The sequence below is a fragment of the Notolabrus celidotus genome, chromosome 2 (genome assembly GCF_009762535.1).
Source record: "Notolabrus celidotus isolate fNotCel1 chromosome 2, fNotCel1.pri, whole genome shotgun sequence".
Lineage (NCBI taxonomy): Eukaryota > Metazoa > Chordata > Actinopteri > Labriformes > Labridae > Notolabrus > Notolabrus celidotus.
The window spans coordinates 28,552,978-28,568,557 of record NC_048273.1 but is presented as its reverse complement, the minus strand read 5'-3'; the positions used below and the strand labels follow the sequence as shown (position 1 = coordinate 28,568,557).

The 15,580-nt window shown below is 39.8% G+C and overlaps 1 protein-coding gene and 1 long non-coding RNA gene across 3 annotated transcripts; one reads left to right on the top strand and one right to left on the bottom strand.

Moving 5' to 3' along the window:
- The first annotated feature begins 5,113 nt into the window (after positions 1 to 5,113).
- On the top strand, positions 5,114 to 15,273 carry c2h1orf210 (chromosome 2 C1orf210 homolog). Its single transcript, XM_034673092.1, has 4 exons — positions 5,114 to 5,265; positions 11,819 to 12,381; positions 12,655 to 12,849; positions 14,081 to 15,273. Exons 2-4 carry the CDS (start codon positions 12,324 to 12,326, stop codon positions 14,287 to 14,289), a joined length of 462 nt encoding a protein of 153 aa, XP_034528983.1. The 5' UTR covers positions 5,114 to 5,265; positions 11,819 to 12,323; the 3' UTR covers positions 14,290 to 15,273.
- Positions 8,950 to 15,539, bottom strand: LOC117804753. 2 transcript variants are annotated; one of them, XR_004629240.1, is made up of 4 exons: positions 15,379 to 15,539; positions 14,041 to 14,248; positions 13,322 to 13,375; positions 8,950 to 9,232 (listed from the first exon to the last, which is right to left on the bottom strand). It is a non-coding gene; the product is annotated as an uncharacterized LOC117804753 (long non-coding RNA). The 2 variants fall into 2 exon arrangements; XR_004629241.1 differs by lacking the exon at positions 13,322 to 13,375.
- Between the last annotated feature and the right edge of the window lie 41 nt (positions 15,540 to 15,580).

Here is a 15,580-nt window from a genome sequence, read left to right as displayed (position 1 = left end):
TGGTTTAAACATTTTCTGACATTCAACAGAGCTGCTCTGCATACAATCCCTCTGACAAGTGTTGGCCATTGTACTTTGTTTCGGTAAGAAAACGTGGATAATGGTGAGAACAGGAATGTGGGTTTTGGTTTGAAAAGGCAATTTGCCAGTGTGGTCCTGCCTTTAAACCTTGGTGGATTTTTCAGTTTTCAAGAAGCCCAACTATAGTCGACCTAGAAACACAGAAAGAGGTGGAGCTGAGGCAGGCGTTTGGCCTACTTGCACACAGCTACAACACGCTGGCCTGCATTAAAATTGAGTTACCAAAAAAATGACTCCTCATACAGGAGGCTGTAGGAATGTATGAATACAGAAATTAGCTATTCAGACAATACCAGGTTTTTTAACCAGGTTGTAAACATGTTTAATTTTGCAGTAAAAAAAAGGAGGCTAAGACATTGGTGTAAATGGGGCTCCTTGGGCTTTTGCAAACAGCCTCAAGTGGACACTTAAGGAACTGTAGTTTAATTTTTAACATGCACTGGCTTCTTATTTTCAACACCTGCAGACACTGCTTAGTTTTTCTCATGCCGTTCCAGTAGTTTGTTACTTGAAGCTAACAGATGTAGTATTTAAGAGATGTTTTTTTAATGTTGCCTTTGGGTTCATTGATTCTGACGAAATTGCCAATTGATAGCAAACATAAATGGTTCTCTGTGTTCCTTGTAAGACGTGTAAAGCCCTTTAAATGCCTTCTGTACAAGGAGTCATTTCATCTATACACATTTTTGTCAGCAAAAATATGTTTTTAGGCTCTACATTAGACCTGGTTCCTACATTGATCTTCACATCATCCAAGTGTAAAAAAAGCTGTTTTTTTTTTCTTGTGGCTTCCTTCCAACAACTTCTTACCTACTGACCTCGTACAAGCAGCCAACTACAAAATGTGAGCAAAGGTTTCAAGCTGACTCTTGTGCACCCCTAAATAATTCCCTACTGTACACACAGGCTGGTGCCCTGCAAAGAGAGATTCAGATCCAGATCTCTACTGCAGGCCAAACCTTAAAAGGTAGCAGAAGTAAATCTTGTCATATCACCAACACATGAGACGTTTCAAACCCACATTCCTCGCTGAATCCTGCAGCACTCTCACTTTTTGCATAAATATTCTAACAGAAATCACTGAGGGATTTGAAACATTCACAGTTGGATCTTATTAAAAATGTGTTGACTTTACACGACTCTCCCAAAGTTAGCAGATCTACATAGGTACAACATAGTGAGTCAACACAGAGGGTGTGTTTTTGTGCTTAAGGGAGCATAATTCTTAAGTTTATCAGTCAGCAAACTGTTGGAGTGTGCTCATACAACTGTGACATCCAAAACAAACACATAGGTAATGCATAACAAGCCATTTGGATAAATCATTGTCCTCACAAAGGAGAGCATTAAGGCCATGACACATTGGCAGACATACTTTTGAGGGCAGGCAGGTTTCTAGCTTTGCGTTTTTGGAAGCTAAACTTGGTTTATTTCAATGTGAAGAGTGAAGAAGAAGAGAAAGTATACATTACTGAACCATCAAAGAGAAAAACTGGATGAATTACAAGATGGTATCAATTTCTCCTTCACACACAGTATTACACCTGCAAAAGGTGGCACAAGCTCAAGCCAAACAAACACAGACTGATGCTCTTCCCAATGTGAGTTGGAGTTTAATGTTACATCCTGATCACATGGAGTCACGATACTGTTTTATTAGATTAAATCAAGAGAAACTTGAATAAGCTCTATGTTGAAACTGGGACGTTATGGCAGCAGAGTAAAGGACATGCAGGGGTTTGTATGCAGAAGCTCATGTTGATGAATCAAACTGAAGCTGGGGGGAGCATTCCAATTTAATGTACAAGTCACTACAGCTAAAGACCACTCAGAGAATAACAGTGAATTTAAATCAAATTGCAGCTGTTTCGTTAACAGATTTACAGATTTAAAGCAGATGTGAAGGGAGCCTCGCTCACATTATCACATTTCCAGATGGAGGCTACAGATGGGCTCACAAAAAATGTGAACAATGTGCAACCATCACCTTGTAAAACGCACACTCAGGTGGCTGATAATCACAACGGTTACAGCAGGGAATTTTGTAAGAGGCATGAAAAAAGAGACAATGAATCCAGTCTGCTGAATGCATTGGATTGTCCCTTATTGATACTTGCTGTAATGCCCACTTGCAGGCTTGTTTATCACACAGCTCTTCCTCAGACTGTCCATTGTTTTGTGCCGTGCGACACGTGTTGTTATTTCCCTCTTCTCAAGAGAATGAGCGAGGCTTTCCCATCTTCCCCACACAGGGGGCCTTGATCTAAGACCCCCACCACTGAAGTGAGAGGACAAACAGTAAACATGTAATGGTGGAAGAAGCAGGGAAAGTCCCAGGTCTCCTCTAAAAGTCCAGGTCTCTTAGTGCCACTAATGACTTTGACCTTGTTTATGTCTGTTGTTAATGAAGCAGGGAGATTACCAGTAAACCATTTGACTTTTAATATGCCTTTAAATGCTATATTTGTTATTTAGTAGATTAAAACTTGATTAAATGCATTTTCTTCTGCATAAGGTCACATTAACAAAAGGTCCCCCACTCAGAAGAGTCTTTCAGACAGGTGCATCACATAAACTCGACTGAAAATGTTTCTTATACTATTTGACGGTTACAGTTAGCTTCCTGCTACTACATGAAGATGTTATGATTCATATTTTCAAAGAGAAAGGGAAAAAGAGACAGTGTTCACATGGCCATTTCACTCTGAAGTTGTGGATTTTGCTGTCATGTTTTTGTACCTCTGCAACAATCCTTCCTGTGTTCATGGATGAAAAACTTAAGGAACATATGTTTTATGACCCCTCATCATTGAACTGCTTCTCAAATGAGAAGAAAATTAGAAATTAGAATGCTAATGATGGTGAAAAGTGCATGTTTTAACTCAGCTTTCAACCAGATTAGCAGAAGTTAGCCTCTTTTATCATGTCCTGTAACAATATCAAACAGTAATGTTAACAAGGAGTTGGATATGCTAGCATGAGTTGTTGTCTGTAACTCAGTTGTAAGCTACTTTGCTTGACCCGAAGTCAAGGACCTGACCGTAGGGACTTGTAAGAGTAGACCCTTGAGTTGCTGTTGTACCTCTGCAAAATGTTACCCTGTGTTCATTTGCATCTCAAATGATCAACGGAAATGGCACTGTATAGTGAAAACTGCAAGTTAGCTAGCAACAGCAGTGTCATAAGATCTATTCTAAGCATTCAACTTTGTCCAAGTTAACATTATCGCTAGCTAGCAAACATAACAGTGAACTGGTCCCAAGTTACCGCTAGCTAGAAGTTGCTTCTCCTAATTTACGTCTAATTTATAAATGTCTTCTTGGCTTGGTCCCAATGTATTTGTGTGTATCTACAATGATCAAAAATCCATTATGCCTTGAGCTCCTTCAACACTTTACAAATGTGTGTCCCCCCGAGTTCAGACAGAGTTGTTTTTAAATGCTGTTTTTTGTGATCACAAATTGCACTTTATTTGCAAATTAGTTGCACTTTCAAATTATTGACTGTTTCTACATACTGTCTGTATATATGCTCTACGCTGTTGAGTTGTGCTATTTATTTTGATGTGTGCTGCTGACCTCTTGGCCAGGTCGCCCTTGTAAAAGAGGTCTTGATCTCAATGGGTCTCATCTGGTTAAATAAAGATTCAAAAAAGAAATAATAATAATAATAATAATAATAATAATAATAATAATAATAATAATAATAATAATAATAATAATAATAATAATAACCCAGTAGCCAAACATTATAAACCTGTGATGTTAACAAGGATTTGGTTCAGTGTTAGCATGAGTTGTTGTCAGAAACTAAGCTGTTAGCTGCAGCTGACATTAATATTAGCTCAGGTGGTTTAAATTAGTGTTAGCTTGACCAAGATGGAGATCTCCTTCTTATCAATCAATCTCTTTTTTGGAAACAATCTTTCATAATTTATTGTTTTCCATTTCCCCCTCATCCTCCATGTTTCCCCCCTTATTACCGCCTGCCGACCCCTGAAGCTCGGGGCCCACACTTGAAAACACTGAGATAGACATTAGCCTCACTACTTGTATCCTGTGACAATTTTGACAAGTTATCAAAAATGTAATTTACCTTTTAATAAATTGCTGATCAACATGAAAGCCAAGAAATAAGAAAAATGTCCATTACCCCATGTTTGTTCAACTAGCAGTCATGCTTCCCTGAGTGTGATGTCAGAGAAGTGGAGGCTCTCTGAGTATGTTATATGGCTGTTAAAGCACCATTTTCTTATCATTAATGGGGCCTTTGTTACAGATGCTGAACACATAATAAGACACAGATAACAGTCCAGCAGTCAGCAAACAGCCCCTGATATCTATGGTAGGAAACCCCAGTGCTTCTTTCAGCTGATGCTGAGTTATCATTTTACTGTCCCAGCCCGTCCTCGTCCCTGCCATCTGCCCCAAGACATGCAGCTGAAGCATCCTGAACACAGGAGGGAGGGAAGAAGGAAGAGTACTAGGGGAAGATGTTAGAGATGCATAGAGCTCTGCCCAGTGGTCAGGAAGTGACCCTATTGTTTTCAGGGTCACCTCGCTTTTCCTTTCAGAGGTCTGTTCTCTTCCCTCAGGCTGTACGTCTTAAATAAACAAACCTCCTTGTTACCGAACACTGTATCTTGTCTGATTTCCTCCCACATGTAAAAAGGGCTGAGAAAAGGGTTTACACTGTGGATAAACACAGCAAGGTGTGGTGCCTGGCAGGCATACAAACAAAACTACAGAAAGAAGCACACAAAGCAGATATCAAACAAGATTACTAGAGTACTCACTGGAACCGTTTCTACACTAGTATTTGCAAATAAGCAGGTTAGACCGGTTGCTTATAGTTTTACAAACACACTCGTGGTTAAAATATGACATATTGTTTTTACTACTCCTGCTGGTATGGCACTGCTGAGTGACAGCTCTGGCCAGGTCTGCTGTGCCATTGGACAGAGAGGAGCAGCAGCAGGCGGGAGGGAGCACACCTTAGTTACAAAGTTAATCATTAACTGGTCATTCTCGGAAGCTCCTGCAGAGCACACCTCTTTCAACCTTTGCACAACATTTCTCCATTTTACACACAAAGCAGAAGAAAATGTTGACGTGAAATATGAGAGCAGACAAACAGCAGGTGGATTTACTGAAGGTAGAGGAGACTACACCGACAGGTGACCAGGTAAGATTGGAAAATATTTGCTCGTACTGACTGTGTTTGCATTATCTTAATATCATATCTGGACGTGGGTGTTGGATTTAAGTTCATCTTGTAAAACCATGCTTCAGTAGCAGCCAAATGATTGAAGTGTGGTGAAAACTGTGCTTTGGATGAGGTTAAAAGGCACCAAAACTACAGATATTCTCTTTAGTGTATTTGAGTTTTGATCATAATGACTCACTTTTATGAAAACAGGTTTAATTCAAAGAGCAGCAACAATACAAATCATCATAAGAACTGGCCTTTATTATCATTTTTTGCTGCTTTAAAACACATTACGTGGTTGTATTTGAAATCGCTGTTAGACAAGCTGACTCCTGCACCTGTTGCGTGTGGGCCACTTACTGTTTTCACTCCAAACACACACGCTTCATTTACATTGCTCTTTCACTGGATGTGTTTACCTTTTTAAATGTTCAGGTCAACCGTTTTTAACATTAGAAGAGCCAGGTGCTAAAGCCAATCTTTATGTATGATATATAAATTGAAGACATAAAGCAGGTTATGATGTGGAGGAGGCTGGCTGTTGTTTCTCTGTTGACACTGCCATTAATCCAGGGCTGAAAGGCAGAGACCTAACAGGGCACTTGGCTTAAACTATTACGACCTTCCTTGAATTTAAATCGAAAAGGAAAACGGGTTAATGAATATTCAAATGTGTATGTTTCAGGCTGTAACGGCTTGATTAACAGTGTTTAAGTTCAATCTTACTAGTCAACAATGTGTCTGCCGGCTGTTTTTCAACTCAGTGCTCTCTCAGACATGATGCCATTATCCTCCACAAACAATGGCACAGCCCAACTCCTCCGCACATTTTCAAGGCAAGACACAAATACACATCTTGGCAGACGGATCAGAGGGAAAGAGGGAGGCTTGCTGCATGTTGCTCAGTGGATTATTGGGGTTTAGGTCAACTGAAGGACGGCGCTTTGATTTTCTGTAGTTATTTTAGCCAGAGAGAAGGATGTTTGCTTAGACAAGCATGATTTGTTATAAGAAGCTAGTAGAATTTAACACTGTTAAGAGGTACTTTGATGTCGGCCCATTAGTTGTTTTTTATCAAATCAAATATAAATAAAGGTTAAGTGGTGAAAGACTGTCAAACCAGAAGCTTGTAATTTCAAACTCCAGCATTCAGAACTGCAATAAAGTGAATAAGTATTATCTGTACGTTGTAGTTTTAGTCAAAGTAGGGATTGTTTAATGATACTTAATGTTATTTGTGTGAATACTGATAGATTAAGAAGCTTTATCGTCTTGTACCTGGTCTAGTTTGAGCTCATTTGAACTACATGATGTACAAGTTAGAGGTTAGTGATTTCTCAACCCAGGGCAAGACCTCCTCCAATCTGTTATGAAGAAACTAGTTTCTTAGATTATTAACAGACAGGGGAGCAGAAAGATAACACAAAGTTGTTCTATATTAATCTGTATTGATTGTATTCTTATCTGCCTTTTCTGGTGAAGTATTCAAACAGTCTTTCTTTAAACGATCAAAGACGTTTGAAAAGAAAACCAATAATAGTGACACCACCAGAAACAACAGAGGTCTAAATGTTACCAAGGGCCACAAGCCTATTAGTGCTGAGAAGGTAACAATTAAAGTTGTCATTTCAGTTAGTGGATAGAAATATATATTTCCACAAACCTTAACAATAGATTAAACAGACTGCCAGTGGTTCTCACCAGCACTTGATTTCAGCAATGACAGGGCTGTTACAGGGTGTTGCTGACCGTTGTTCTGAACAAACAAAGAGAGAAAGTGGCTAACAAAGTTGAACAGTTAAGTTTTCTTTGGACTTAGGCACAAAAACTAAAAAGACTGGTTTACATAAAGTTTAGGGTTTGCGTAGGAAAAGTATGCCTATTTATTTTACTAAATTTATCATGCATCACTTAAAGCTCCCATGAGGAATTTTCTATTTGTGTCAATGTATGGCACCCCCTTTGGACAAAGTGATACCACCAATTTCTTTGCTGATCTTGTCTTGAGTAGGTAGTGTTTTCTGGTTAAAAAAAAGAATCTCATGCTGCCTTCTTTTAATAGTCACATGCACCACTCAGTGGGAAAATATGCATCGGAAAAAGGAACACATTTGCCAGTCATCTGGTCTGATTCCTTCCCTCTCTCAGAGGTAAGAGGCATAAAAAATTACATTGAAGAAACAGACACTCTTGTTCCTGATAGTCTTGTTTGCATTTTTAGGTCAGACAAAGGAATCACTTCAACTTTCAGTTTGTTTCACAATCAGCCAAAAACTCCTCACAGGGGCTTTAACAGATATAATGTAGAGTTTTGACTTTGACTGTTTCCCTACAAAAATCTCTAAAACACTTACATGTCCTGGTTTTGAATAATCCCTTTCACAATTAAAGCCTATTGAATTACCAAAACCATGCATCATGCTTGAAATACTTTTTCAGTATATATGTCATTGCATGTCATATGTATATTTGTCATTGCCAAGGCTTTTAACCAATAGATGCACCATGAGTCAAACGTCAATACTGGCGTATCTGCACGTGTCAGTCAATTCAGGTGTGCAGCTGTTGCTTAGCTGGTCTAGATTATCACACAGACAGGACCTGCGGCGTAACATCAGGTAGGCTAGCTCTCATAATGGAAAGGAAGTCAACAATTTCCAAAGAGCTCCAGCAGAGTCGAAGCTTCATTCAAAAAGTGACAGGCAATGAATATGCCGAGTGTTGCACACACTACAAGGGTCAGTTTTCAGTCCCCCAAGGTGAAAATGCCGCTATATAAAGCTGTACTAAAATGAGCAAAGAAAACGGTGGGTACTGTCTGGAAGTTAAGGTGCAGTTTTGAAAAATTGAATTATACCAAGTTTCTGATTGACCTAATCTGAGCCTTAACCCTTTGAAGTTAAATGAATAGAAGAAAGTGGGCCTGATCATAACTTCAGACAGATATGATTCTGTATTTGAGCCTGATCACCAGTTTATGCAGACTTGTTGCTTTACTGCTATAGCAACTGCACTAAGGTTACATTTTCCTACAAATTTGCCAAAGACTTTCATCTTAAGACTATTGATTATTCCTCATTTTGACTTCCATTGATAACAATAACAGTTGGGGGGCTCTGTATACCAGGCCTTTATTTTTTTAGTGATCTTTTCCAAAGCCTTACCAAGTGGTTTTGGTGCCGAAACCCAGCTTTTGTGAAGATTTAGAGTCAGGTTTTAGAGACATAAATGTTCACATAGCTATTACAGTGATGGAGCACTGAAAAACACCCCTATCATGTCAAAACACTGTGCTTCAAGTGAGTCCTCTTGGCAGACACTTTGTTCTTTACAGTTCATCAATTTCTCTGCACCTTTGCTTCATCACATGAACCACAGCCACACGGTCGCCACCTAACAACACACACAAATATGAGTCATAATGAGCTGCTTGAACATACTGTTCATCCTAAACGAATGAATCTTTGTGAGGACAATATTTACTTCCTAATGCTTAACATTTGTACTTAGGGACACTATTTGAGTAAATGTACTAATTTTCAGCCGCCACACAAGTTGAACCCTGCATCATTAAATTTCCAACCATTAAACTGCTCATAGTTAATTTGTCTGTTCAAAGGAAAGCGATCACACTCCATTGGCAGAGAATAATTTGGATGTTTAATTCAGTTTGATGGCAGAAAGAACATTTTCCGCCCCGTGGCCATCATTAGTGTCTGAAAACTGACACTCAACCCACAATTTGGAGCACTGAAACAAAGAATAACTGAGAATCCTCCTTCACAAGCCTTCTCACATACAAACTTAAACAAATGTACAGTAGCAGAGTAGAGCTCACAAACACTACTACATCTGACACACATACATTCCAAGCTCCAAGGCTTCTCTCTCTCAGTGCTGCCGGTCCTGTGCTGCTTGGTGTGTATATTTTGCTGTGCTTCGCCTGTGTGAGGACAGAACAGGAAGAGATAAAGGCGGCCCTGTCAGTGTGTTTACAGCCAACACTGCTGAAGAGAATAGCTGTTAGAAGACGAAGAGGAAGAGGCCTAATGGCTGGCGCTAAGCAGCTGGATCCCTCTTGCTGTGAAAAGTCACCTCAGGGCCAAGAAAGAGAAAGAAAGGGATACACAAAACCTAATCTAGACTGCAACAGACAGCAACAGCCACATTCTAGAGATTAGAGCGCAAGGGTCAAACATAACTTTTGTCTGTTAGTGTGTGTCGATGTATTTCAAAAAGCAAATCTTATTACAAGATTCAAGCCAGTAAGAAAAAAATCTGGCAGAAAAATAATTCTTAGTCTCTGTCCTTTAATTCAGAGTAAAATGAAGCACCTAAAGGTCTAGATCCATCAGAAATCCCAGCCAGCTAGCTCAACATGATGATTGTTGGCAGGGGGAAATAGCTAGCAGTTTATAGCAAACAGCACCCTGAAATCTCAACATTTAACAAGACATATATTGTTTGTTTAATCTTAATCAAAGTGTAACAGTTAATTGTTGTGTTTTAAAAGACATTTAAGCTACAAACTTTTTTTTTGCTGAGCTTAAAGTTAAAGAAACTTAATGTTGTGACTGGGAGGTTGATAGCAGCTCGCAGAGACTCTTTGAAAGTAAAAGTCCAGCACATAACCCCACAAAATCAGAACTGGTAGGCAAGCTTTAGAGGTGCTGATTGGCTGGTTTACAATGTCCCAACCTTTAAATTAGGGGAACCAATATCTTCTTGTACTTTATACAATATAGATGATGTTTGCTTAAAAAAATCTACAACATTTCTAACATGATGTCCTGGCATGTTAAAAAGTATGAAAATAGTCAATGCAATAGGAAGCTGGACATATGAGGCCTTCTAACTACAGTTAGTAAACTAGTCTGACGGCTCTGCTGTAACCACAGGAAACAAACCTGCATGCAAATGTCTGGCAAATTCACAAAAAGCCTCACTCAAAGATCCTCTGTGTTTTAAACACAGGCCTCCTGTTGAGGACAGGTTCATATTTGCATTCAGACCAACAGTGATGTTTTCCAAGTTAACACACACTGACCACTGCAAGGCAAGGTGAAGAGTTCTTGAGTTCAGGAGGCAATGAGGATTACGAAAAAAATTTACTTAACTGAAGAGCGGAACATATGTTTTGTAGGGTTTATGATATGTATCATTTGAAAATTGAATAATTAGATCAACACCGCTTTAATGTCTGTATAGTGAACACAAAGCTACAGATAGTGACACAAATAGCTTAGACTGGTACAAAAAAGTGGAATCAGAACAAAACAGCTGGTCTGGCTCCGTCCAACAGCAATCAATCCTCTTAAGTTCCTCGAGCGTGTGTTCATTGTTGCACTGCTCTGTTGAAGAATGACTCCATGCAGCTATAACCTATCACAAAGTTATACTGACAACTACTGGTCTAGCATGCATACTCTGAACGCAGATTTATTTAAAAACGCAAAGGAAAGACTTGTTAGTTTTTAAAGGCCTAAAGTTAACCTAAAATATTTTGTAAGATTCATCTGTAGATTGAAACTAAAGTACAAAAAACTTAAAACGGATGTTTTGCTGTTTGCAAAGTGTCAGGCAAGAATCTGTCAGCAAACAGCTGCAGGGAACCAGCTCAAACTTTGGGAAGTAACAGATTACTGAAGTTTTGCATGAATGAAACTTCAGAGAAATAATGTGTTAACAAGTGAGCTTTACTGGGACTGATAGAGGAGTTTTAGGATCCAACGTATGACTGAGACAACTTAGTCATTTCCCTCTGGTTCTGGGCTTTATGCAAAGTGTGGGCTCTGGCTCAACAGTCTCTCATATTACATACATATCCACCAAAACATACACAAGTATGTTTCATGTTTCCCTGTAAAACCAAATGTTGGTTGGAACTGAAGGTGACACATATCTGAGTCAATTTTGTATCTTGTCCACAAGTTCTGTAACATGAAGTTTGGCTGAAAAGCTTTTAAACGTGACCCATACTGTCAGATGATAAAATCAGATTTGTTTGTGGCTCCTGTATTTTGGGGAACTGTGAAAAACAAAGTCTGAATCTTTTCCAAATACAGGCAGTGACTTTGTCTGTGTTTTGTGTCAGCTAAACCTACAGAGGAAGGTCCTCCAGTGTGTGCGACGTCCTGTTTGCGACACACTTTTCCTGTTGTGGATGATATCCTCCTGAGCTCCTGACAGCTTGCTCTCAATTACCACTTCTGGATTTAAGAGGATCCAGGCAGTGTCTCCTCTTTTATGATGACACTCTCACTCTTCATACATACTAAGTGAAATATTTAGGTCATTCGATTGTTCGTCTTCTTTTTTGTGTGGCTCTGTTATAAAATATGCATTTACTGACACAAAGAGTCAAAAAGGATTCAAAGCCATGATGCACGTGGGATATAGGCCATGAGGGCTTTTTAGTGTACTGATGTTCCACTCTGTGGTGTTTTTTCTTTTCTTTTGTAGTGAACTGTGTTAAAAAGAATCATTCACACTGTTAAATTCTCTTCTTCTCTCTACACATTCTCTACAGCCTCTTTTGACTGCAGCAGGAGGACACTGGTTCACATTTCCACTCCTGAAGAGGGTGACACTGCTGCCACTGCCTTTCCCTTGTTCCTGATCCAATGACTCCCCTGTCACTCAACCTTGCCACCTAGTGGAGCTCTGAGGGTTCAACTCCCTCCTGGTCAACAGAAATCTTCCTGACAACTACCTCCCTCATCTGGGGAGATGCCTGCCCTGCAACACTTTCCTCAGATCCAATCCACGTTTTGGAGATGATACAACAATAACCACCTCACCAAACATCTAGAAGTTAAACATTTCTCTCAGGATTCAGCTTCACGTACAAAAGTCTGTCTGAAAATCTGTGTTTTGGCTGACATATGTGTGACATTCACTCATGACCCATGGTTTCATGCTGGAGTTAATGGTGCCCACAAGCAAGAGGTAGTTCTCATCCAACCAGAGGCACATTAAGCCACACAGGACAAGTGACCCCCTGTAAGAGACAGAACAAACAAGAGCAAAGCCAGATGGAATCACTATCAAATGTCACACTATCCACAGCTACACCAGCAACAACACAGAATGGTGAGAAATAACCTTAACACCCAACGTCAAACACAAAACAACAAGTATCCTCTGAAAAATGTGCGGAGTCTTGCCTCCCTGAATTTAAATATGACTACAGATCATTTTTTTGGCAAAGACAGCTGATTTAAAACAAGTGTTAGAGGATTACACATTACGTTTGGGGTCAGGCTGTGATGTGATTTGGGAATTTGAGCGGTTTCCATATTTAAAAAATGCAAAAAAAAAAAGTTTGTGAGAAAACCCAGATGATGCTGTTTTAATCTCTTGCAGACACTTTGACAAACCAGAAAGGCATATATACATCTCACAAGTGGGAGTTCCTGGTGGCCGTCCTGGCCACTGCAATCACTGTCTCCCTCATCATGGCCCTCATAGCTAAATGCCAGGTGATCCGGCGTTACCTGGCCAGCTACAGGCACACACGGCTGATGGATACAGACACTGTGAGCCAGTATGACCAATCAGGTTTGTTCTTTTATCCATAAAGCACAAAATAACTTAGTTTTCTTCTGCTTCATGCAAACACTGCTACACTCCAAATCCTTAATACGACGACTGGTTTCCCTTTGGCATTGAAACTATGAAGCCCCACTGATGATGACCATGAACATTTAAGAGAACATTTCTGTTGAAGTTAAAATCAGTAAACATGATAGTTACATTTTACAACTGAATTTCCTTTGCCTTCATAAAAGCTTTTACATGCTCCCATAACCTTTTTCCTTGGGTTACATAAGAGATTAAATGTTGTTTCTCACAGGACTAACACTGATATTAAGAAGGACACACCAATCCATATTTCTCAGTCCCAGTAACAATACCTGGGCTTTGTGATATGCTGTGTTTTTGAGGATTCATGCTTACCATCAAAAATGTGTCTTTTTGTATATGTCAAATAGCCATAGTATGTGTTCACATTGAGAGCATGTAATACTACCTGAACAGCTGGCACTTCACCCGCCTTCATCAGGGGCTGCGTAGCTTCTTCTTCCTTCAAGCAAAAATAGCAGCTCTGGTGTGGAGGCTGTTTGACTAAATACTGTGTACAAGAAATGGACATAGATCCTGCCTTCTGAAGTGAAGCTAATGTTACAAATAGTCGCAAAAGCCAGTTTCAAATCCTCTTTGACCACACATGATGTTCCCTTTGTGAATGATGTTCCAACTTGAGTAAAACCAACAATAAAGCAGGGTTTGCTTTACGTCTGTGATTACCTGTTACTGACAAGTGGCTACCACTGTGGCCTTTCCTTCAATGATAGAGAGTCAACAATGTGTAGCCATGCTGTTGTCCAAATATGGTCACTTCTTGGTCCAAAAAACAAGATAGCGACGGCCAAATTCTGAACTTGGTGCTTTAGAGATGGGAGTGTACAAGCCATATCTGGTAGTATGGTGACTGCATCTATATCTTGTAATGCATAGCGTTGTGCATGTATGTAAACATGGACATAGAATTCAAAGGAATAGATCAGCCCAAGCTTGGTCCCATTGTCAAGAATACCTAATACATCTGCTTCAGTCAGTATGAGACTTATTAGACGGACACCCAAGACAGTTAAGTCCTAGTGCATGCCTTTATCTTGCCTTTATGTCTTTATCTGCTCGCTTTAATCTCCTGTTGTGTGCAAACAAAGAATAACATGCTAAACATACCTTTGAGTCATTGTTGTGTTGTATCTGTTACTCCCTCCAGGTCAGGAGGTGGAGTTTGCCCTGCAGAGTGGACATGGAGTTAACCGTGACTGTAGGCCTCTTGAGACAGAGGAAGACGATGACGGCTTCATCGAGGACAACTACATCCCGGCCAGTGAGAGGGCGAGGGCTGAGAGAGCAGCAGAGATCATGGAGGACACGGACGACACTGAGGAAGAGTTGGATGAAATTGAATTTTCCATTGCTTAAATGGACTGCCTGAGACACCATTTCCACTCCCAATTATTCTTCTTTCGTCTTATTCCTAAAGTGAATCAGAAAAAGGGCTTGTGTGGAAAGAAAATCAAAGGATGTGAAACCAACTATCATGAGCGCCTACTTTTAAGGCAGGACGGAATGACTAATTGTGAGGTGCATTATTATGGCAGTTTTTCTCAGTGTGCAGTCTGAGGATCTACAAAAGAGATTTTGACATTATACAAAGAACAATGGATGTACATTGTTTGTGTCAAGCAGTAACCGTTATATGTGCCAGCATAAAAAGGCACTTGTTCTTTTGTTTAAAATAAGTTTGGACTTTTCTGTAACAGCACTTCTTATTTACTTTTTTAGTAGGTAAAATAGATTTTAAATGATCCATTGTAAATAGGAGAATAAATGAATCACCATTGTATCTGTTGACATTTTTTGGTTAAGTTGATTGGGCAATGGTTGGCTAATTTGATATGATTTTAAGGGTAACAGCAACATGCAACTTTGCACTGCCATGTTTTGTCACTGTTGCATGAGGTTTAAATGCAGTAAGCATTGATGTATGAAATGATTGAATATGGCTTCTTTAGAGAAATCCAAGCAGCAAATACAAGCACCATGAAGACACTTTGATGCCATGCAAACACACAAACAGCTGTACAAAAAAAAAGGAAATTATAATTCATATCTTTCTAAAGGTGTTACAGTATCAGTGTAATGTATTGTGATTGCTGCTATTTTAAAAGGACAGTAGGACTTTGACAGACTGTCCTCAGAAAAGGTTTAACTACTCCTACATTAAAAATGTAGGCTGGCTCATTCATGGTAAAAGCATTAGCCTACTTGTGATAACTTTCAACTGGACTGCTATTTTTAGAAACACTATACTGGAGCTGAGCATGAATCCAGCACTGCCCTATTGAAAAACAAATGTAACTTTAAATCAGTTTGACCTCATTAAAAGGAACAGTGTCAACAGGACTTCCCACATGGGCTTAGTGGATCTTGTGTTTGGATCCAAACAGTGGCTGAGGACTACAGTAGACTCTCCACACTTTGGTCACACACTGGAAGCATCACACTCACCTTTCTCTTTAAACTTTACTACTCTGGTATCAGCAGCAGTGATTAACTCTGACACTGTGCCTCGTGAAAAAGCCCGAGGCGTTTCAGGCCCTCAGAGACAGTCCAGCTGATGAGAGCGGTCTGACAGGTCTGTGTGAAGCTGTCAGGGGAGGCTTCTTAACCCGGAAACACAGCGCGTCAAGTTCACGTGGGCGAGCTAACG

Excerpts from the sequence above, each read along its gene's own strand:
- c2h1orf210 (XM_034673092.1), top strand. The coding sequence starts at position 12,324 with ATGGAATCACTATCAAATGTCACACTATCCACAGCTACACCAGCAACA. Across the intron at positions 12,382-12,654 it reads ACCAGCAACAACACAGAATG|ACACTTTGACAAACCAGAAA; the intron begins GTGAGAAATAAC and ends AATCTCTTGCAG. Across the intron at positions 12,850-14,080 it reads GAGCCAGTATGACCAATCAG|GTCAGGAGGTGGAGTTTGCC; the intron begins GTTTGTTCTTTT and ends TACTCCCTCCAG.